At 40.4% G+C, this 24,467-nt stretch overlaps 1 protein-coding gene across 14 annotated transcripts in view; it reads right to left on the reverse strand.

Annotated features, from left to right (window-relative positions):
- The window catches only part of LOC135260703 (obscurin-like), an 80,353-nt gene extending 66,400 nt beyond the window's left edge, over positions 1 to 13,953 (reverse strand). For 3 of the 14 annotated variants that reach the window (XM_064346139.1, XM_064346138.1, XM_064346145.1), the window contains exons 1-2: positions 13,627 to 13,948; positions 11,897 to 12,202 (exon numbers count right to left, since the gene is read on the reverse strand). In XM_064346139.1, the coding sequence (XP_064202209.1) occupies positions 11,897 to 12,202; positions 13,627 to 13,816 (496 nt within the window). In that variant the 5' untranslated portion in view covers positions 13,817 to 13,948. Of the gene's footprint in view, positions 1 to 4,142; positions 4,489 to 11,896; positions 12,203 to 13,626 lie in introns of those variants that run through there. The other 11 variants (XM_064346149.1, XM_064346141.1, XM_064346146.1 and 8 more) reach the window with 8 other exon arrangements.
- Between the last annotated feature and the right edge of the window lie 10,514 nt (positions 13,954 to 24,467).

The following is a 24,467-nucleotide window of genomic DNA, read 5'->3' on the forward strand; positions in this document are numbered from 1 at the left end:
GTGCGAAGTAAATGAAGTGACCATGAGCGAACTTAGTATCCTTATCGAATGGTATATATAACAGTCGCTATAGAGCATTAGCTGTTAAAGTGGAGGCTTAAGTAATGTTAAATCTATTGAACTGGTGTGCTTTTCTCGTGTTCAGTACTAGTAGTTATAATTATGAGTGAGTCATGATTTTAAATGTAATGTTTTAATGGGGAGTTGCAGAACATACATATGTAGTAATTGTTTGTATGTGGCTAGATAGAGAACAGGGCGAGGTAACATGAATGTAGAAACGTGGCGTTTGCTGATTAGAAGGTTTTGTACGGTAGCCAAGTAAAGAAATATAGTTAGTAGAAATGGCAGAGTGGTGAACTGGTGTAACTTTTTAATAAAAGGAATACATTTGCCATCATGAAATGCATATGATTGGCCGTGAGTGAGTTTTGGTAAAGCAAATATAAGTGTAAGAAAACGTTAGTGTAAAAGAGGAAAGTATCTGCCTGAGGGCGAGGCGGGATTCAATCCTTCAACCGGAGGTTTACCAGTCTGTGACTTTGTTAGTGCAGCACCATGACATAGCTATGCAATGCGTGAAATATCATTAGCAAACCTGTCCATGGTTTTAAAGAAGAACACAAGCCAGTAAGCACAGAAGAACTCCCGTTGAATCCATATGGCTTTGCAATATTGTAGCCGGTTAATAACTGCAGACGGTACGTCATAATGCAGTGTATACGTTCGGTGAACGGCGGGTAGATATCAATAATTGAGAAGTAATAGACAATTATCAGTGAGGGTAAAAGCAGGTTAAAGAAACGTGTTCCTAGCTGGGCTTGAACCTAAAACCCTGTGTTCCCAAGACTGTAACCTTGCCCACTAGGCCACAGCAGACTAGCTGTCTAAAGTGGAAATGTTTCAGAATAAAAATGTATGGGTATTTTGCGTGTGTATGCAAGTTTTTGATTGGGTCGTGTAGGTGAATATTTGGCTGGTGTCTGTAAAATGTCCAATGGGGAGACATGTTGTTAGTGGGATAGGCGGCAGGAAAAATAAGAAGACGAAGAAGATGAAGAAGAATGAGAAGAAGAAGAAGGAGAAAACGCAAAATCCCCTTAGGTTGGGGCTTTATTGTGTGGACATGTGAAGTTGTTTTTGAATTCTGTCTGTTGAAATGGGGTGAGAATGTACAGAATTTAATGTTTTTAAGGGCTGAGTGTCTGTGGCTGTTGGGGTTATTTCTGTGGGGAAACCTGAAAAGTGCCAAACTCTCGGTGCTGTATAGGTATGGGGCATGCCCTCGCCAAAGCGTAACTTGGCGGAATGGCATACCTGCCATCCCAATTATGTAATATATATTTGATATTTTACACTATACTGTCAGGGTTTGGGGTAAGGACCCAAGAGCAGAGTGTAAAAAAAACACTAAGCTCAAAAGGAAAGTTTAAACAAAGACTTTACTTAAAAAAAAAGGAAAACAAACAAAAGTCCACGAGGGGCATTTCAGGAAAACTTTCGAGAAAAAAAAAGCAGGGAACTCGAAAAACTTGAATAACAGAGATACGCAACGAGGCAGAACATGAGCAGAAACACATAGGCAGAACAAACAGGCAGATACACACGAGCAGATACGCACGGGCAGAAACATGGGCAGAAACACAAGGAACCAGCACCCGAGTCAGGGAAACAAAGAACTTAAATAGACAGAAGGCTAACAAGACACAGGAGGGCACAATTCACAATCATGCCAGAGAGGGAAGGGAGAACGATGCTCGAGAAAAGACAATGATTGAGAGAGAGAGAGAGAGAGATGGAGGTGGGATTAGCAGATATAAGCACACCTGATTGGATGTCTCACCTAGGCCCTCCCACACCTTCAGATTAATAGTTTGATGTCATATGGTTCACAATTTACAAGATGCAACAGGCAATAATAATGACAATATTTACAGTGGTAATAATTTGAGTTTGAGATATGAGTACAAAATTCCAGTTACAACATGTTGGTTAGTTGTTGCTGAAGACACCCCTGTAAAGCAAGCCTTGAAGTACTCAAACATTGCAGAAGGGATATTGTACTTGATTCTGCCATAATATTAATAAATGCTGCATGCAGTTTAATGTATCAAAATAATCTAATGAGAAATAGATAAAGGAAATTTATGGTTTAAAACAGAACCTCTTATCAAAACTCACTGTGCAAACCTAAGATTAAACTTCCGCTCAACCTTGGCGCAGAAGTAATGTGACTCATTCTATAATGACGATTTTTATTCTGCATGTTTGTGCAATGAAACAAATACATTTACTGTAAAGTTACATAAAACTCATAGAGCCCTTGTGTCACCCAGTGTCCCCTATCTTTGACATGCTATGGGCAAATGTGGTCAAATTTACCTTTCACTGTGAGTCTGATGTCTCTGTGTTGTCCATCTGCTTCACAACTGTATGTACCCCCATCTGACAGAGTGAGACCTGAGAGACTGAGAGACAGGTTTCCTGGAGTGTCAGAAATAATCACCCGGTCTTTGAATCGGTCGTTCACTGTATTAGGATACGGCCAAAGTGTGATATCGGAATCACGTGAAGAAAAAACCCATCTGCCGTCATTCGGTGTTGGCTGTCTCTCAGTGCAGTAGCAAGGCAGGACCACAGAGCCTCTTGTGTACCCAGTGACCTCTTTGCTCGCATATAGAGAACAACCTGCAACGGAGAGTGACTTATTATGAGTCTCCTTTATGGGGATTGATTCATTTAAATTCTTTCTTTTCTTTGAAGATCATTTAAAAATACATGTGGCCACTCTGAGCAGCGATGCCCCAAATACCAAAAGAATTTGAAGGAATAAAACACTATGAAGCCAAGGGCTTATTTCCATTGTGGTCCGTTAAGACCTGGTGGCAGTATAGCACAATGGTCAGGGAAATAGGCATGTATGCCACTCTGGACAATAATGTCTCCAAAATGTCATATAAACGTAATATAAACATGTTTGAAATAATTACAAATCACCATTCCTTCATTAGGTAGTTGGCACTTTGGGTTTTTAAAGAGTTCAAATGCATTTTGTTCACATCTATTTACAATTAGTATAAGAACACTCCTTCCATATTAGATAAATATCTTTATCCAGAACAGATTAAGTAGAGTTCATAGATGAGTTCAAAGTTTAAAAGATGTTTCTTTACTCTAAAATCAGAAGTTTTTCCATGAATTTCATGGTTTTGTCATGGAGTTAGGAGCATGAGTTTAACCCGTTTCAGATTTAAATGTCCGCTGGGGTAAATATATATTTTGTAATATATATTTAATATTTTGCACTATACTGTCAGGGTTTGGAGTAAGGACCCAAGTGCAGAGTGTAAAAAAAAAAAACACTAAGCTCAAAAGGAAAGTTTATACAAAGACTTTAGTTAAAAAAAAGGAAAACAGAACAAACAAAAGTCCACGAGGGGCATTTCACGAAAACTTTTTTAAAAGCAGGGAACTCGAAAAACTTGAATAACAGAAATATGCAACGAGGCAGAACATGAGCAGAAACACACAGGCAGTATACAGGCAGATATACGAGCTGAAACACACACAGGCAGATACACATGGGCAGAAACACACGGGCTGATAACAACGGGCAGAAACACAAGGAACCAGCACCCGACTCAGGGAAACAAAGAACTTAAATAGACAGAAGGCTAACAAGACACAGGAGGGCACAATTCACAATCACACCAGAGAGGTAAAAGAGAACGAGACACGAGCAAAGACAATGATTGAATAATTGAAAAACAATAATTCAATTAAACACCAAAGAGGGAGAACGAACTGAAACACAAAACTGAAGTGCCGCCATCTGGCGGCCAATAAAAGGAAATTCAGAAACTGGGCAGAATCCTGACATACACATTTCCAAAGAAACAATCACTTCAGGTTCAAATCAGCCAATTACACTGTTTTTTGTCATGCACAGTTTTATGTACAGGCTCTTTAAATGCAGTCACAATCTAATAATTGATACTTACAAGCCCACAAGGGAACACAGTGTTTTTTTTTCCTATATTGACAACTACACTCAGTTTAACACAGGAAAATGAGAGCAGGCTTAATCTGTGAAATGAAGCTCTTGGAAAGCATCAATGGGTCAGATAAAATGATCAACTCACCTGAAATCATGTGAATCAGACTGCTGACCAGCCAGATACACACCAGCATGGTTTTCAGTGTCAACTTTCCAACCGAATATACACACAGAAGATTCAGTTGCACGGATCCAAACTGCCTCTCTATAGAAATGTGAAGTGTTTGCTTCTGCACAAAACTATCTAAGCTAATGCTAATTTTTTTCAGTGACATGCAGTATGAGTCACATTTCCTGCCCCTGCGTGAATCTTAAAATTAGAAGTACCACAAACAGTACATGTGAAAAAGCAGAAATAAAGGCCATCCTCTGCTGTCCTCTGAAAATAATTAAAAGTCCCAAATCCTGGCCTGGGCCTTTCTGTGTGGAGTTTGCATGTCCTTGTATGTACAATTTACACTAAGATTAAGTTTCAAATATTGGAACATTTGAGAAGAATATTGTTGATTGAACTGAGAGTTCATTGAATAGGTCAATGCACACCCCTTTAAATGTTGAATTCAAGCACACTATATCAGTAAAGTAGTTAACACTTGCATTCTATCAAATAAGTAAACCATCCCTCACATAGTGTTGAAAAAGGCTTGAATTAGGTGCTTCCTACAGATATCATTATAAAGAAAAAGATTTGCCTGTATTGCAACCCTTGCCAATGTATTCTTCTAAGGGCCATGGTCGAAAGAACAAATTAAATGCTTTCTTGTTTTTCTTCAGTTTTGTTGAGCTGCAGCATGGTTTTGGTTTTTGTTTTGTTTAATTTCTTTCACAAACATTTTATATGAACAATTCATGTTTTTGTCAAGTTACTGGATAGACTTGTATACCATTGTATTTGATATATGTTCCGTAATAACCACACACAAGTGCAATGAAACTGGATGCCAAACCAACATCTATTTATATGTTTTCAGGCAGGAAACACAGTTGAGAACTACCACCATATAACAGGGCCAGACCTGATTAGCTGTCCGCTAAAATCCTCCTTTGAAAAGACGCAAAAAAGGGATGCCCTTTCCAAAAGAGCAGGAATCCCACTTTTCTCAGTGAACACTAAGGGCATATCTGGGCCAGACTGTCAGTCTGAGGTGTGACAGATTGCGCATGTCTCAGTGAAAAATAGCAAAAGGAAGGCAGGGAGACGTTAACCAGTGGCTACGCTAATCTGACTCTGTGATGCATGAATTTTTCTCCTTTGCCTCCTGGCACACTTTCTACCAGGAAGTGGAAACCCTCTGATAGGAAAAAAGAGAAATTAAAAAAAAATTTTTTTTTTAAAGGATAAACACTGAAAACATGTGAAAAACTTATTTCTGCAAATATTTACATACTGTGGAAGGCTGAATAGGTTTTTTTTTGTTTTTTTTTAAGTGCTTAAATCTTAATGGGCTACAGCTTTCGATCAAATGTAAATGTAAATGCTAAAAAAAAAATGAAGATGAAACACTGAAAACACCAGAAATGATTTGGTTTGCATTTTCTCTCGCTTGTGGTGGGGTTGAGGTGGCCTGTTATTCTGCACGATGGACGAAGTGATTCAAGTGCAAGTGGCCTAAGCAACAAAGGGAGAGTCGGATAGAAGAGTTTAAAGGTTAAAGGAAAGGGTTTTATTTAGAGTGTGCTGCTCTCCGTTCACTCCTAAGTGCCAGAGATCGGGGTGCAGTAGATAGTAGTTGAAATTGTGGCCGTTTGGTGGCTTCTTCCACTGGTGGTGCAGTCATTGCCCATCAAGCATTGCACTTCATACTGAGAGGAAGAAAGTAAACGTTTTTAACTAAACTGCATCATCTCGAGGTTTATATTTTTAGCTGGAGCACAAGCGAGGTTCTGTGGTTTGAAAATGGGGAAGGATAAAAAGCATGTGAAAACTACATTGGCCCTGAAGTGCAAAACACAAAAAGAAACAGAAAACGCAAAAACAAAAATTTTCGGCCCAGAGGTGCAGATGCAACATACAAAAACAGAAAGGAGTGGTCCTGAGGTGCAGATGCAACATACAAAAACAAAAACATGCAGCCCTGAAGTGCAAAACACAAATACAAAAAGAAAATGCAAAAACAAAACTTTCAACCCTGAAGTGAAAAACACAAATACAAAAAGAAAATGCAAAAACAAAAAAGAGCAGCCCTGGGGTGCAAAACACAAACATACAAAAACAATAACTAGTAGCCCTGAAGTGCAACAGTGCACTGTATGCAGGTTTTTGTTTTTGTATGTTGCATCTGCACCTCAGGGCTGCATGTTTTTGTTTTTGTATATTTGTATATTCCTGGCCTGGGCCTTTCTGTGTGGAGTTTGTATGTCCTCCCCGTGTCCGCATTGGTTTTCCTCCAGGTACTTCGAAGGAAAAGTATGTGACACCCCTGATAAAAATTGGCTGTCTAAAATAAACACTACAGGTAATGGGTTGTATGCTCAAAAAAGCTGAAAAATTATATTATTTTTATTTAAAGATTTTTAACTAATAATATACATTTTCTTAATTATTCTTCTAAAATCCAACAGAGATTATATTGCATTGACTGTATTGAATCTGATACTTTTGCCAGGTTCATGTTAATGTTAGGGGACTGTGTTGTGGCTTTCTCTGGCCTTCTGTTTCACTATGGTGAAACAGGAAACCTATGTTTCACTCACTGTTTTGCTCTCAGATGAAACAAGATAAAGGCTTGTTCATGATCACTTGTTAATATTCACAAGGTTTGTTCATGTTCACAAGTCAATAAATGCTTACAAACCAATACAAAAAATAAAAAATAAAAAAACATAGAAAACACCACTTGCCGTTAGGTCAATAATTAAGTCCTTTTGAATCACTGGAGCAGTGATAAACCAGCCTGGTGGAGGATGAATAAAAATCCAAGGACCACAGCTGGAGATCTATTAAACATGGTTGCATCTTGGGGACAAAGTCTCCAAATATATAATCAGAAGCCATTGCCATGCCTATTGGCTTTACCAAATGGTTGCCAATCACCATATTATGGCCAATCAGAGAATATAAGCCTATGTAACGCAGCATCTAAAAACCTTTTAGCCTTCCACAGTATGTAAATATTTGCAGAAAGAAGCGTTTTCTATGGTGGCTCTGAAGTACAAAACACAAAAACAAAAATGCAAAAACAAAAACTTTCGGCCCTGAGGTGCAGATACAACATACAAAAACAAAAACTAGTAGCCCCGAAGTGCAAAACAGGAACATTCAACAACAAGCAGCCCCGAGGTGCAAATGCAACATATAAAACAATAACTAGTAGCAATAGTGCACTTCAGGGCTACTAGTTATTGTTTTTGGATGCTGCATCTGCACCTCAGGGCTGCACGCTTTTGTTTTTGTATGTTTGTGTTTTGCAGCTCAGGGCTGCTAGTTGTTGTATGTTTGTGTTTTGCACCTCAGGGCTGAAAGTTTTGTTTTTGCATTTTCTTTTTGTATTTGTATTTTGTACTTCAGGGCTGCATGTTTTTGTTTTTGTATGTTGAATCTGCACCTCTGGGCTGAAAGTTTTTGTTTTTGCATTTTATTTTTGTTTTTGTGTTTTGCACTTCAGAGCCACTGCAGTTTTCACATGCTTTTTATCCTTCCCCATTTTCAAACCACAGAACCTCGCTTGTGCTCCAGCTAAATATATAAACCTCAAGATGATTCAGTTTAGTTAAGAACATTTACTTTCTTCCTCTCAGCATGAAGTGCAATGCTTGTTGGGCAATGACTGCACCATCAGTGGAAGAAGCCACCAAACGGCTACAATTTCAACTACTGTACCCAGATCTCTGGCACTTAGGAGTGTATGGAGAGTAGCACACTCTAATAAACCTTTTTCCTTTATCCTTTAAACAGCAAACTAACTGTTCTATCCGCCTCTCACTTTGTTGCTTAGGCCACTTGCACTTGAATTTCTTTGTCCATCGTGCCGCAGAATAACAGGCCACCTCATCACCACCACAAGCGAGAGAAAACGCAAACCAAATAATTTCTGGTGTTTTCAGTGTTTCATCTTCATTTTTTTTTTTTTTTACATTTACATTTGATCGAAACCTGTAGCCCATTAACATTAAAGCAATTTAAAAAAAAAAAAACCTATTCAGCCTTCCACAGTATGTAAATATTTGCAGAAAGAAGCGTTTCCACATGTTTTCTGCGTTTATCCTTTAAAAAAAAAATGTTTTTTTAATTTCTCATTTTTCCTCTCAGAGGGTTTCCCCTTCCTGGTAGAAAGTGTGCCAGGAGGCAAAGGAGCAAAATTTATGCATCACGGAGTCAGATTAGCATAGCCACTGGTTTGTGTCTCCCTGCCTTCCTTTCGCTATTTTTCACTGAGACATGCGCAATCTGTCACACCTCAGACTGACAGTGTGGCCCAGATATGCCCCAAAGTGTTCACTGGGGAAAGTGGAATAATTCCTGCTCTTTTGGAAAGGGCATCCCTTTTTTGCGTCTTTTTAAAGGAGGATTTTAGCGGACAGCTAATCAGGCCTGACCCTGTTATATGGTGGTAGTTCTCAACTGTGTTTCTTGCCTGAACACAGATGGTGGTTTGGCATCCAGTTTCATTGCACTTGTGTGTGGTTATTACGGAACATATATCAAATACAATGGTATACAAGTCTACCCAGTCACTTGACAAAAACATGAATTGTTCATATAAAATGTTTGTTCAAGAAATGACACTGTGGAGAAAAAAAAAAGTCTACTGGCTTTTTGTTGACCACACAGCTCAACAAAACTGAAGAAAAACAAGAAAGCATTTAATTTGTTTTTTCGACCATGGCCGTTAGAAGAATACATTGGCAAGGGTTGCAATACAGGCAAATCTTTTTCTTTATAATGATATCTATAGGAAGCACCTAATGCAAGCCTTTTTCAACACTATGTGAGGGATGGTTTACTTAGTTGATAGAATGCAAGTCTTCACTACCTTACTGATATATTGTGCTTGAAATCAACATTTAAAGGGGTGTGCTTTGACCTATTCAATGAACTCTCAGTTCAATCAACAATGTTCTTCTCAAATGTTCCAATATTTGAAACTTAATCGTGGTGTAAATTTTACAAATTGGATTTGGTGCAGTTGACCATCGAGGATACCATAAAACACTATAAAGCCAAGGGCTTATTTCCATTGTGGTCCGTTAAGACCTGGTGGCAGTATAGCACAATGGTCAGGGAAATAGGCATGTATGCCACTCTGGACAATAATGTCTCCAAAATGTAATATAAATGCAATATAAACATGTTTGAAATAAGTACAAATCACCATTCGTTCATTAGGTAGTTGGCACTTTGGGTTTTAATGAGTTAAAATGCATTTTGTTCACAACTATTTACAATTAGCATAGGAACAGTGCTAAGCAACTAAGTGCACACCTTAGCTCTAACGGTATCCTTGAAGTATTCCAATCAGGGTTTAGACCCCACCACAGCACAGAAACTGCTCTTATCAAGGTTACAAATGATTTACTACTGTCAGCCGACCGTATCTGTATCGGTTCTTGTATCCCTCGACCTGAGTGCAGCTTTTGACACAATTGATCATGGAATTTTACTGGAGTGGACAGACTCCAGGCCTGTGTTGGACTTCATGGACAGGCACTCGCATGGTTTGGGCAGATACACAGGTGCAGAAACACAAGGAACCAGCACCCGAGTCAGGGAAACAAAGAACTCAAATAGACAGAAGACTAACAAGACACAGGAGGGCACAATTCACAATCACACCAGAGAGGGAAGGGAGATGAAACACAAGCAAAAATAATGATTGAATAATTGAAAACAATGATACAATTAAACACCAAAGAGGGAGAACAAACTGAAACACAAAACTGAAGTGCCGCCATCTGGCGGCCAATAAAAGGAAAAACAGAAACTGAGCTGAATCCTGACATACACATTTCCAAAGAAACAATCATTTCAGGCTCAAATCAGTCAAGTACACTGTTTGAAGTTATGTACAGTTTTATGTACAGGCACTAATGTAAATATATATTTTGTAATATAAATTTGATATTCTGCACTATGCATTTCCAAAGAAACAATCACTTCACGTTCAAATCAGTCAAGTTCACTATTATCAGTTATGCACCGTTTTATGTACAGGCTCTTTAAATGCAATCGCAATCTAATAATTGATCATTACAAGCTCACAGCAGAACAGTGTTTTCCCTATATTGAAAACTACACTCAGTTTAACACAAGAAAAAGACAGCAGGCTCAGCTGTTGAGAATGATACCCAGAAGTCTGTGCCTCATTCTCTCTTTATCTCTATGGGACTATAGATAGCACATAGACACACAGCTGTAACTGCAAGCATATATTTAAGGTTTGAGTGAAGCTCTTTGAAAGCATCAATAGGACAGAGAAAATAATCAACTCACCTGAGATCATGTGAATCAAACTGCTGACTAACCAGACACAGACCAGCATGGTTTTCATTGTTTTAAACTCCATAAAATGAATACACAGAAGATTATGTTACACTGATGCAAATTGCCTCGGTGCAAGTGTGAAGTAGTTGCTTCTTTTTCAGCTAGCACTTTTTTTTTCAATGGTGTATTGCATGAGTGACATTTCTTGCTACTGTGTGAATCCTAAAATTAGAATTACCTGGAACAGTACTTATTCAAAAAGCATAAATAAATTTCAAGAGAAAATTGATAAAGGCCACCTTTTGCTGTCCTCCGTTTTTGGCTGGACCGCAGCAGCGGGGCCAGCCCTATATAAACGCCAATGTCTGTGACTGAGTGAGTGACTGATGAAGTTACACCATTGGTCGGCCAGTTTGGTCCAGCCATATACTAAGTTTTGACCTAGTCTTGTTTATATTTTAAAACGTGTCCCTAATTTGTGGTTGCAATAAATGAAAAGTTTTCAGAGAAACGTCAGTGTAAATAGGCACCCATAGAATGTTGTCATTTGAAGAGTTCCCACAGCCCATTTATACTTTTAAACACAACTCGTCAAATCTATGTATAACTGTGAGAGTAATGTCTCTGTGGTTTCCATCTGATTCACACCTGTATGTACCCCCATCTGACAGAGTGAGATCTGAGAGACGGACAGACAGGTTCCCAGGGGAAATGGAGTCCAACACCTGTACTCTGCGTTTGTAGCGATCGTTGACACTGGGTGGACTTTGTGAAAATATAACAGTTCTTTGGCCTCCTGGATATGCAGTCCATTCGAACCATTCAGGTTTCCTCTGCACATCAGTACAGGCACATGACAGGATGGCTGAGTCTCCTGTGAGCCCAGTGATGTGTATGGTTTTAGAATCAGACAGAACACACTCTGCAGAGAGAGAGAGAGAGAGAGAATGAGATAGTGAGAGAGAGTGAGGGAAGAAAAAGAGGGGAAAGAGACAGAAAGGGAAGAATTCCAGTTACAACACGTTGGTTAGTTGTTGCTGAAGACACCCATGTGAAGCAAGCCTTGAAGTACTCAAACATTGCAGAAGGGATGTTGTACTTGATTCTGCCATAATATCAATAAATCCTGCATGCCGTTTAATGCATCAAAATAATCTAATGAGAAATAGATAAAGGAAATTTAAGGTTTAAAACAGAACCTCTTATCAAAATTCACAGTGCAAACCTAAGATTAAACTTCCACTCAACCTTGGCGCAGAAGTAATGTGACTCATTCTATAATGATGGTTTTTATTCTGCATGTTTGTGCAATGAAACAAATACATTTACTGTAAAGTTACATAAAACTCATAGAGCCCTTGTGTCACCCAGTGTCACCCCGTCCTTGACATGCTATGGGCAAATGTGGTCAAATTTACCTTTCACTGTGAGAATGATGTCTCTGTGGTGCCCATCTGCTTCACACCTGTATGTACCCCCATCTGACAGAGTGAGATCTGAGAGACGGAGAGACAGGTTTCCTGGGGTGCTAGAAATAATCACCCGGTCTTTGTATCGGTCGTACACTGTAGTAGGATACAACCAAAGTACGATACATGAACTATCATGATGAAAAAACCATCCGGCAGAGTTCAGTGTTAGTTGTCCCTCAGTGCAGTAGCAAGGCAGGACCACGGAGCCTCCTGTGTGCCCAGTGACCTCTGTGGGTGCAGATAGAGAACAGCCTGCAACAGAGAGTGACTTATTATGAGTCTCTGGTATGGGGATTGATTAACTGAAATTCTTTCTTTTCTTTGAAGATCATTAAAAAATACATGTGGCCACTCTGAGCAGAGATGCCCCAAATACCAAAAGAATTTGAAGGAATAAAACACTATAAAGCCAAGGGCTTATTTTCATTGTGGTCTATAGGACAATGGTCAGGGAAATAGGCATGTATGCTACTCTGGACAATGATGTCTCCAAAATGTCATATAAATGTAACATAAACATCATTGAAATAAGTACAAATCACTCGTTCATTAGGTAGGTAGTTGGCACTGTGGGTTTTTAATGAGTTAAAATGCATTTTGTTCACAACTATTTACAATTATTATAGGAACAGTACTCCTTCCATATTAGATAAATACCTTTATCCAGAACAGATTAAGTAGTGTTCATAGATATGAGTTCAAAGTTTAAAAGATGTGTTTCTTCACTCTAAAATCAGAAGTTTTTCCATGAATTTCTGGGTTTTGTCATGGAGTTGGGAGCATGAGTTTAACCCGTTTCAGATTTAAACGTCCACCGAGGTAAATATATATTTTGTAATTTATATTTGATATTTTGCACTATTCTGTCAGGGTTTGGGGTAAGGACCCAAGTGCGGAGTGTAAAAAAAAAACTAAGCTCAAAAGGAAAGTTTAAACAAAGACTTTACGCACGCACGCACGCACGCACGCACGCACGCACGCACGCACGCACGCACGCACGCGCACACACACACACACACACACACACACACACACACACACACGGGCAGATACACAAGGAACCAGCACCCGAGACAGGAAAGTAAAGAACTTAAATAGACAGAAGGCTAACCAGACACAGGAAGGCACAATTTACAATCACACCAGAGAGGGAAGGGAGAATGAGACACGAGCAAAAACAATGATTGAATAATTGAAAACAATAATACAATTAAACACCAAAGAGGGAGAACGAACTGAAACACAAAACTGAAGTGCCGCTGTCTGGCAGCCAATAAAAGGAAAATCAGAAACTGAGCAGAATCCTGACATACACATTTCCAAAGAAACAATCACTTCATGTTCAAATCAGTCAAGTACACTGTTTTCAGTCATGCACAGTTTTATGTGCAGCCTCTTTAAATGCAGTCACAATCTAATAATTGATACTTACAAGCCCACAAGGCAACACAGTGTTTTTTTCCCTATATTGAAAACTACACTCAGTTCAACACAAGAAAAAGACAGCAGGCTTAGCAGTTGAAAATGATACCCAGAAGTCTGTGCCTCATTCTCTCTATACCTCTATGGCACTCTAGATAGCACCTAGACACACGGCTGTAACTGCAAGCTTATATTTAAGGTTTGAGTGAAGCTCTTTGAAAACATCAATGGGTCAGATAAAATGATCAACTCACCTGAGATCATGTGAATCAGACTGCTGACTAGCCAGACACATACCAGCATGGTTTTCAGTGTCAACTTTCCAACCAAATATACACACAGAAGATTCAGTTGCACTGATCCAAACTGCCTCTCTATGGAAGTGTGAAGTGTTTGCTTCGGCACAAAACTATCTAAGTTAATGCAAATTCTTTTCAAAGACATGCAGTATGACTCACATTTCCTGCCCCTGTGTGAATCCTAAAATTAGAAGTACCACAAACAATACAACTGAAAAAGTAGAAATAAAGGCCATCCTCTGCTGTCCTCTGAAAATAATTAAAAGTCCCAAATCCTGGCATGGGCCTTTCTGTGTGGAGTTTGCATGTCCTCCCCGTGTCCGCATTGGTTTTCCTCCAGGTACTTCGAATGACACCCCTGATAAAAATTGGCTGTCTAAAATAAACACTACAGGTAATGGGTTGTATGCTCAAAAAAGCTGAAAAATTATATTATTTTGTACTAATGAGAGGGGGGAAAAGATTTTTAACTAATAATATACATTTTCTTAATTATTCTTCTAAAATCCAACAGAGATTATATTGCATTTACCGTATTGAATCTGCTACTTTTGCCAGGTTCATGTTAATCTTAGGGGACTGTGTTGTGGCTTTCTATGGCCTTCTGTTTCACTATGGTGAAACAGGAAACCAATGTTTCACTTGCTGTTTTACTCTCAGATGAAACAAGATAAAGGCTTGTTCATGTTCACAAGGTTTGTTCATCTTCACAAGTCAATAAATGCTTACAAACCAATACAAAAAATAAAAATAAAAACACAGAAAACACCACTCGCCATTAGGTCAATGATTAAGTTCTTTTGAATCACTGGAGCAGTGATAAACCAGCCTGGTGGAAGATGAATAAAAATCCAAGGACCACAGCTGGAGATCTATTAATCATGGTTGCATCTTGGGGACAGAGTCTCCAAATATATCATCAGAAGCCATTGCCATGCCTATAGGCTTTACCAAATGGTTGTCAAACACCAAATTATGACCAATCAGAGAATATAAGCCTCTGAAATGCAGCATCTAATCATCTCCCTTTCTTAATCTCACAGTATTACCTTCCATACCCCCTTCTTCCTTATCCTTCTGTTCTGGCTTCAGGGTGGGTCACTCTTCTAAGGCACCCCATGTCTCCTTCAATCAAGCGTCAGTTGAAGCATCCTCCCTGGCATCTGGAACATTTTGTAGCTTTTGACAATATAGACCACCAGCTCCTACTCTCTCTCGACTCTGCACCTTTGCTGGGGCACAGTTCTGACGCAAATTGAGTTTTATTCATCTGGACTCTCCTCTAGGGTTTCCTGGGATGGTAGCTTAACTCGTACCCATCACCAACCAACGGGCATCCCACAAGGCTCTGTACTTGGCCCCCTTTTCTTTTCCCTTTACAGTGGTTTGGTATCAGAAGAAGGGTGCTTAGGTTGAAAAGAATGACATAATTACTGTGAAGTATGGTGGTCGGTCTTTTACATTTTGCGGCTGTTTTTCATCTACATGTTCTGGTGTTCTTGTTAATATCAATGGAATGATGAACATTATACTCAGCACGTATCAAGGAAATTTCGGCAAAAATCAAATTGGCTCCACCAATAAGCTCAAAATCTTTCAGCAAGACAAACTGACGAACATGAGTGGTTTTGATTGAAGTGGGAAATTCAGTAGAGGATACCAGTATCTGAAGGATCATCAAGAGATTCTGTAAGAAGGAATGCCAAAGTCTGTAATCTCTTAAAACAGCATTGAAGATGACTCAGTATGCTTATCCTTATAAAGAGAGGATGCACTGATGCACAAAATGCATTAATTTAATTATTACTGTGGAATGTTTCCATGTATTTGAAAATTAAGATGCAGCTACATTTTTGTATTATTTGTAATTGCATAATCTATTATTACAGTGTTGCTATTTTATATATGTCAAGGGATAATTTTGAAAGGCACTGTACATTTTGATCTAAAAGCTGGAGCCCATTAAGATTAGAGCACTTTTTAAAAACCTTTTTAGCCTTCCACAGTATGTAAATATTTGCAGAAAGAAGCGTTTTTACATGCTTTTTATCCTTCCCCATTTTGAAACCACAGAACCTCGCTTGTGCTCCAGCTTAAAATATAAACCTCAAGATGATGCAGTTTAGTTAAAAATGTTTACTTCCTTCCTCTCAGCATGAGGTGCAATGCTTGATGGGCAATGACTGCACCACCAGTGGAAGAAGCAACCAAACGGCCACAATTTCAAGTACTGTACCCCGATCTCTGGCACTTTGGAGTGTATGGAGAGCAGCACACTCTAAAAAACCCCTTTCCTTTAACCTTTAAACTGTTCTATCCGCCTCTCCCTTTGTTGCTTAGGTCACTTGCACTTGAATCACTTTGTCCATCGTGCCGCAGAATAACAGGCCACCTCACCCCCACCACAAGCGAGAGAAAACGCAAACCAAATCATTCCTGGTGTTTTCAGTGTTTCATCTTCATTTTTTTTTTTCAACATTTACATTTGATCGAAACCTGTAGCCCATTAAGATTAAAACACTTTAAAAAAATAACCTATTCAGCCTTCCACAGTATGTAAATATTTGCAAAAAGAAGCGTATCCACATGTTTTCAGCGTTTATCCTTTAAAAAAAAAAAATCATTTTTTTAATTTCTCCTTTTTCCTCTCAGAGGGTTGCCCCTTCCTGCTAGAAAGTGTGCCAGGAGGCAAAGGAGCAAAATTCATGCATCACGGAGTCAGATTAGTGTAGCCACTGGTTTGTGTCTCCCTGCCCTCCTTTCTCTGTTTTTCACTGAGACATGCGCGATCTGTCACACCTCAGAATGACAGTCTGGCCCAGATATGCCCCAAAGTGTTCACTGGGGAAAGTGGAATAATTCCTGCTCTTTTGGAAAGGGCATCCCTTTTTTGCGTCTTTTTAAAGGAGCATTTTAGCGGATAGCTAATCAGGTCAGATTCTGTTATATAGCGGTAGTTCCACCGCCTGGTACTGAAAGAACAGCTATTTCCAGACTTCCATTTTGCAGGAAAGATGGTGTGAAATTGTACAGGATTGCAGCTCTGTTGTTCTGGAGAGCAGAGCCACTGCTCTGCTGACAGAGAGAACTGCTTATTGGACGGTGGTAACGACTTCAAGGTCTTCTGGACTGTTGAGTGCCTGAATTATAGAACTAGCCAGATGTAAATTATGTTTTCCGGGTTAACTGTGCTTTGTGGTCAGAAGATCACAGGCCACATTTCAGGCTGAAACTGGTTTGGTTTATTTGCTTCTTTTTATTTTTTTTACAATGAAATTTTCAATTAATCTCATAGTACAATTTACCGTGTGAAAGCGTTAAAACTCATGATTCTGTCTCTATAACCATTTTACTCTCGCAGTGTTATGTTTCAGCAGCAGCAGGTCCTTATTTTGTAAAATGAGTTGACACAAAACAAGCTCAATCAAAACGAGGACTCCATGCCTTTTGTGTGTCCTGAAAACCAGGGATGCCACAAATCATGATGAAGTCAGTTTCCTTATCATGGCAAACAAATAAACAAATAAATGTATTAGGCAAGGGGAAAAGAAAGCTTCTGTATCTGTTTGAGCTGCTGTTATTTTATTTTAGTAATAACTTATAGTAATTCTGACTCTTGACAAACACACTCCCAAGGTGCTGCCTTTCAGATGAGACCAGTACTATGGCAGCAGTCAAAGGGGTTAAAGAACAGCAGCCATTTTAATTGAGGTTCTGAGCTTGTGTCTCAGGGGTATGGTGCAGCAAATACAGTACATGCATGCAAGGCCCACGATCAGATAGAGCACCATTAAAATGCAACACATATGTCATCATCAGGAAGCAGGGTGTTTACACCCTACCTCTTTTCTGTCTCCACCGCCTCTCAATCGTCAACCTCTCATTTCATTTTGAGGACACTTTTCTCTCATTCTATCTACAGTCTATCGTTTTTTTGCACAGTAAGATGCTCAGTGTTAAGTAAAATATTACAGAGTACATATTGTCCCTATTGGACTCGTACCTACCCTGTTAGAGTTGAATTAACACATTTTACTGTGTATCGTATCCCATAACCCCCCACCACCACCCCATTATTGCTGAGACTCCTGTCACTTCCTGAAATGAGATGCAAAGTTATCCCCAATGTCATAATTCTCAGCACATTTTGTGGTTGCTGGGCTTTTGAAACTCTTTGCCACTGAGGGAATTTAAAGGGTCAACAACTGTCCACTGGGTGGGGCTAAAATGTAAAATGTACCCAGTGAAATGCTCAGTGTAAGATCAACATGGTTGATGTACCTTCAGCTCCAACAGAGTATATGTAATGCCTATTGGACTCATATAAACACATCTGCAGATTAACTAACTTTGTCAAAGCATTTTGCTGTACAGAGCAACATGACATTTCATATTACACTTTTCAAGTCCAGCTACATTAATTGTACATCAACAGACCGATAATACAAAATGAGTTCCCAGGCACAGAGCAATAACCAACAGTATTTCAAGCTAAAGAAAATTACAACACTATTCCCAAAAAAAGCAAAGCTTATTTAGTTTCATGTAAAAAAAAAAAAAAAAAAAAAAAAAAACATTCAACCTTGTCCTTTTAAAGTCACACAGCATTCCTCTTTGAAGCTTGGGCATCTTTTTTTCAATTAAATATCAAAATGACTTACTTCCTCCTGCATAATAACAGTGTTTGGATTTAACTGTAACTCCCGCTAGGTGTGATTCCTGTTGATGATTCATTAAATCATAGGGGAGCGTTTCTGAATCTAATTCAGTTAAATTACTTGAACTGTCTTATTAAAGCTGCTCACAAAAGCATTCCGTTAATGTTTCCCATCATGCACCAGTGCATCTGTTCACTACTGCGGTTCCCTCTTCATTGATTTCTCCCTTGCTGTTTAAAATTCAACTCAACTTACTGTGTTGTCGATTCACTTTTGTCACATACCATGGGAGCTCCATAAATTGGGGATGCTGCTCCTACAGAGTTATTTACACACTAAAGACAGGAAAACCGAGGTACGTTGGGTTTATTCATGTAAAACATATTTTACCCGAGTACTTCTTTTGTAATGAAGAATCCAGGAACAGGAAAAATGTGTGCATACGTGATACAATATCCATCCTCTGTTTTCAAACCAGTACCATCCATCCATCTATTATCTACACCCGCTTACCCTGGGCATGGTTGCGGGGGTGCTGGAGCCGATGCCAGTGTGCACTGGGCAAGAGGTAGGAATACACCCGGGACAAGTCGCCAATCTATCGCAGGGCACACACCATTCACTCACACACTCCTACCTATGGGCAATTTTGAGTCTCCAATCAGCCTACCTGCATGTCTTTGGACTGTGGGAGGAAACCGGAGTACCCAGAAGAAACCCACGCGGGCACGGGGAGAACATGCAAACTCCGCACAGAAAGGCCCAGCCTGGGATTTGAACCCCGGGACCTTCTTAACCAGTACCAGCAAAAATCAATTAGATAGATAAATAAATAAATATATAATAAATAAAAAAATGCGAATGGTGGTGATTTCAAACGTCTTAAGTTTGCAGCACATCCCAGGTGCTGAAGATTCAGCAGTTGCACTCAAGCCTTGAAACAGGAAAGGAAGAACAACGACATGAGAATAAGGCCGTGATCATAAGTGAGCTCACTGTCGCCCCCTCTGTCCATTGAGAGACTTAACATACCAAACATAGAACCACCCAAAGGCTTGTCTAGGCAGTATGGTGAAAACCCGGCCACATTTGGTTGAAAAGTGAAAGCTTTCTAGCCGATGAAGACGTAGCCAGGCTATATCCGGGTAAAACCTGAACTGTATTGGGCTTAACCTAGTCCGTTTCTGTCAAAATGTCTGTCAACCTAGATTTTCACCCCCTACATGTCTAGATTCCTGTCTTTGCTCACTGTGTTGTGTTTCCGAAAAAAATTTGTACACGTGTTTTGTATCCGAGACACTACGAGTCATCCTCACCACAATGGGCCTCATTCACAAAACTTTTCTTAAATTATTCTTACATTTGTTCTTAAAAATGTCCCTACAAAAAAAACCTTTTTGTGTGTATCCCAGGTGTATGAGATGAAGAATGCTGGCTGTTAGTAAATTCTATGTGAAATACTGTTCATGTGATTTGCATAAGGAAACAGCCATGAACAAAGACAGATATGAAAAAAATTTATGAATGCTGAAATGTTCTTGGAAACGTTCTTACACAGTTTATGATCAAATGTGATCGTACACATGTTTCGCGAGTGAGGCCCAATTTATTGATAAAACGTAGACACTGATTCAGTAATAGGTTTGTATTTCCAAAAATATTCACTGAGAGGTACAAACTGAGAGGCCATTTGTGCCCAACACAAGGTGACTGAAGAATAATTTTAACTGTTTAATGACTAATGTCTAATGCCTAATATTACCTCAAGGAGAAAATGGACATCTTTGTCTATGTGTATGTATGTTCTATTTTTGATTTATGTTCTTTCTTGCCTTGCAGTGTGTACAATAATTGTGTGCAGCCAGTGATGGCGTCTGTGATAACGCAATTTCCTCTTTTTGGGGCGGATTAATAAAGTTCTACTTTATTAGAATTGTGTTCCCGGGGTGTCTCGTGGCGTAGCCTGTAGAGCAGAGATCATCAACTCTGGCCCTCGAATCCAAATCCGGCCTTGGTTTTCTTTTCTCCCGGGTAATTAGTGCTACTGATTGGCCAGGCTGTCTTCACACCCGACTCCCAGGCAAAGGGAGGGTGGAAAGCCAGCAGTTCTCGGCCCCCCTGAGGACCGAGAACTGCTGCTGATCCCTGCTGTAGAGCACTGTCCACGTGCTCTTCACGAGCCGCGACGTTGGCGGTTCGAGTCCGACTGCACAACCTTCGTCGCACGTCTCTCCCTCTCTCTCGTCCCTGTTCTTCCTCTGTCTCTCTTCAACATCCTGCCCAACAAAGCTGGAAAGCCCATGAAAATATATATTTAAAAAAATAAATAAATAAATGTGTTCCCAAAATCCCAGGGTAGGAACGGAAGTTCCTTTAGGCGCGGAAGCTGAGAGGGCTCCCGGGAGGCCTCCAGAACATCAGTCGCGTTTGTTTGGCCTCGTGCTAATCTCTTCCGCCGCCTTTTCGTCCCGGCCCTTCCCTGCGCTGGCCTCGTTAAAGAGGCCCTTTTCACGCTCTAATTAGGTGAACCAGGGTAATCCCTGTACCTCGCGTCACGCCCCTTTTCCGCTCATTTAGGGACGGTCGCCGCGCGATGGCTACTGCTCTCCGTCGCTCGGGGGGTTTGAAGAGCTTGTCTCAATATTGACCGTGTCCAATGCGATCCCATGGTGGTTTGTTGGGGCTGCCCCAGCCCGGGTGTTCGCCCCCTTCTTTTCCCAAAGCTCTGTCCCCCCCCCCCTCCCCCCTCCTACTCAAAAAAGGGGGAGGTCCCGTTTTGTCTCACCCCAGCTGGTGGCCTGAATCGCCCCGATTCGTTCCGGCAATCCGAGCGCAGCTGTCAAAGGGGGTGGGGGGGGGGGGGGGTACAAAGGGAAGGGTGTGGTGGTAAGAGGGGGGTTTGGGTTTGGGGTGCGGGTTTTCCCACCCAGGAAAATGCGAGGACTGCCCTGCCTGTGTGAAGGAGCGCGACAGGGCCTCTCTCTTTGTGCCGTACCACTGGAGCGAGTTCACACACACACACGCACGCACACACACACATCCCCGCTGATTTAAAGCCTGAGGCTCTGAGCCGCTCTCCCTTTCTCTCTCTCTCCGGGCTCAGTGGAAGATAAAGCTCGCGAGGTCGCCGCGCAGGACCGACCCCGCTGCCCACCGCGTTAGCGACATCTGCTACCTCTCAGCCCGCCTCTGATTGAAGACACCGTTCTCTCTCTCTTCCTCCGTCTCTTTCTCTCCGTGTCTCTCTCTCTCTCCCACACACACACACACACACACCACACCACGCCACACACACACACATGCATATCTTCTCACACTCTCACTCACACAAACATACACATACACCACACACACACACACACACACACATTCTCTCACTTCCTGTATCTCTCACACTAACACACACAAACACTCTCTCTCTCTCTCCATCTATCTCTCTGAAAAAGAAAGAGTGAATACGTGCAAAAAGAAAATGAGGAACAGAGAGGGGGCACAGTGGCACTCCTATTTCTTTCTCGCCCTCGGACAGAATTAGTGCCCCCCCCCCGCCCCCCCCCCTCCACCCCCCATTGCCAGCTCCTCAAAGACAGCACAGCGCTGTTGTATTGCCGCTGTCACTCTAAGCCGCTCTCGAAAAGAAGGAGGAGAAGAAGACCCTCCCCTGCTCGGCTCGAGGAAACGGAGGAGAAACAAATCCTCGTCTAATTATGAAGCTTAATAAACTCACTCCGAGGGGAACACTGGCCGCGTTTCCCTTTGGGTTGGTATTCTATTCACGCGGCGGGCGTGGTGGCGCAAACAAACAGAGCTTTTAAATATATTCACACTCCCTCGCTTTCCCGGCACCTCGGGCGTTCCAGGCACTGTGACATCACTGAAAGTGCCTGTGCTCAATTTGCAGAAAAAAAAAAAAAAACACATCCACACATGGAGGCCCTTTCACAAATCACTTTTCTCTCCAAAAGTCCTCAAATCAACTTTTTATTTTTTTATTTTTACTTTTCGCAGTTTGCTTTAAATGTAATTTTCCCCTTTTGTTCTAATTTGTTTTTCTTTTTTTTTTTTTTTACTGTCAGTGCTATCAATTAAACACATTAGTCTACGTCAATCTTTGTCATTGTCTTTTGTCTTTATGTCTTTGCATCATTCCTACTGTCGGCTGATTTGCACAACTCTCTTGCTGTCTCGTAGTCTGCAGCACATAAAAACAAAAGGCACACATTGTAAGGCGTTCTATCAACCACCTCCACCCCCTGCCCCCCCCCCCCACACACACACACCAGGACCCCCTGCCCAACCACCCCCCCCAACCGAAAAAAAAACTAAAAATGTCAGCAACACTTGCACAAAATTTCCACATGTAAGATCACCAGAAGGATGACACATCTGTGAGTTCCAGATGGGACAAAAATAAGTCTAAATGTCCCGTAATGCTCAGCGGCACAGTTAACCCCGTTGATGCTCTCATTGTACGCCGCTTTGGATTAACAAAAAAATTAAATAAATTGGCAAGTAAAATATGTATTGTAACCCTAACGCTTCTTCTTGCTGACTGACTGTGTCATTCGTCCCATTTTGTAGCACCGATACTCGTATTGACCTTTTCAAATGAGCTCGTGAGCTTCGTCTTGCAAGTTGGGCAAGAGTGGGCTGAATTAGCACGACGAAATGCCAATGCGATACGTGTCTGTGTTGACAACCATGACTGTGCGTGCAAGTAAGCTCTGATAACTGTCTCCGCACTGTGACATTTGTGAATCCCATTTAATTAATCAGGTTTATGGTGACGAGATCTTCATTAGAATATCAGGCGCAGTACTCAATAGTTTTCAATACTCAAAACTCTATTCGTGGAAAAAACGAGAGATTTTTCTGAGCACGATCAAATGTGAGGCGCGTGAGTGTAGTTTAGGTCAGCCGTCACACCAAAAGATGAACGAAACAAAAACGCAACACATTCGTACGTGATGCAACATTTTGTAATAAGCATCTTTGTTTAACACTGGCTTTGTAATAATTATGTGTTCACCGCGCAGGGGGTCATACGTAAGATAACACATATTAATCTCAGCTTAATGTAATCTGCAAAATATGTGAAAATATGCTGAGTTCAGTGTAATAGAAGTACGGCAGTCCAAGTCACTTTCATATTGGATAACTATACATCTGGTAACAATATACGCTAGCTTTTAAAATAACATTAAAGTACTGGCATTTGGCAGACACTCTTATCCAGAGTGACTTACTGCACGATGAGAAGACAAGTGCATAAATCGGGGTTTAAGGGCAAACAGCAACCCTGCAGGTGGGAGGTAAATTCTCAGCGACCGCCATATGTGAAAACCTAGGATCAACATTAAACTAGTCAGGCCTGTTAGGGTAAATACATGAGGATTACACCAAAAGCAAAATGTACAACTTGTTGCAAAGCAACAAGATCACAATGCAAAAAAAAATATATATATTAATAACAATGTAACAGCAAAAAAGGAGTGCAATCAGTAAAAGTGTAATTAATCACCGTCACAGTCAAACCATGTGTCACATTAAAATATGTTTTGTACATATTTGATTTCGTAATGTATTTATCTATTTTACCTTCTCGTAAGTACCTTCTCTGACGTATAGGTCTTGTTATTGACTGTGACAGAGGTAAATAAAGCTAGATGTGGTGAAACACAGACTAGATCCATAGACTCACAAATGGAAAAAAGACACTTACTTTAAATAAATTTAGAAGTAAAATCGATTAGCTGAAGCCTACTGTCATCCATCACGATATGACAAACGCTGCCTGTTTCTTATATTAAAAACCACTTTGCTAGAAATGTAAAGCATTTTGTTTCACTGTAGTGCTTGGCATTCCCCTATGGACCTGACTAATTGCAGTATTATTAGAAACATTGATTAATACGGCCTACACTTCATAACTGTTTGATTTTTCCCTCTGGCTTGTTACACATGAATTACATCCTATATTTATGAACAGCCTGCATTGATTTTGAACAGCAGAGTCATTAAGCAGAAATGCTATGGAGACGACTCATATTAATGACATATTAATTAAGCCGGCCAGTATGTTTGCATTCAGTTTTCTGTATGTACCCTCTGCATACAGACATTGTATGAGCGAAAGTA

Source organism: Anguilla rostrata, chromosome 8 (assembly GCF_018555375.3).
Source record: "Anguilla rostrata isolate EN2019 chromosome 8, ASM1855537v3, whole genome shotgun sequence".
In the NCBI taxonomy this organism is placed as follows: domain Eukaryota; kingdom Metazoa; phylum Chordata; class Actinopteri; order Anguilliformes; family Anguillidae; genus Anguilla; species Anguilla rostrata.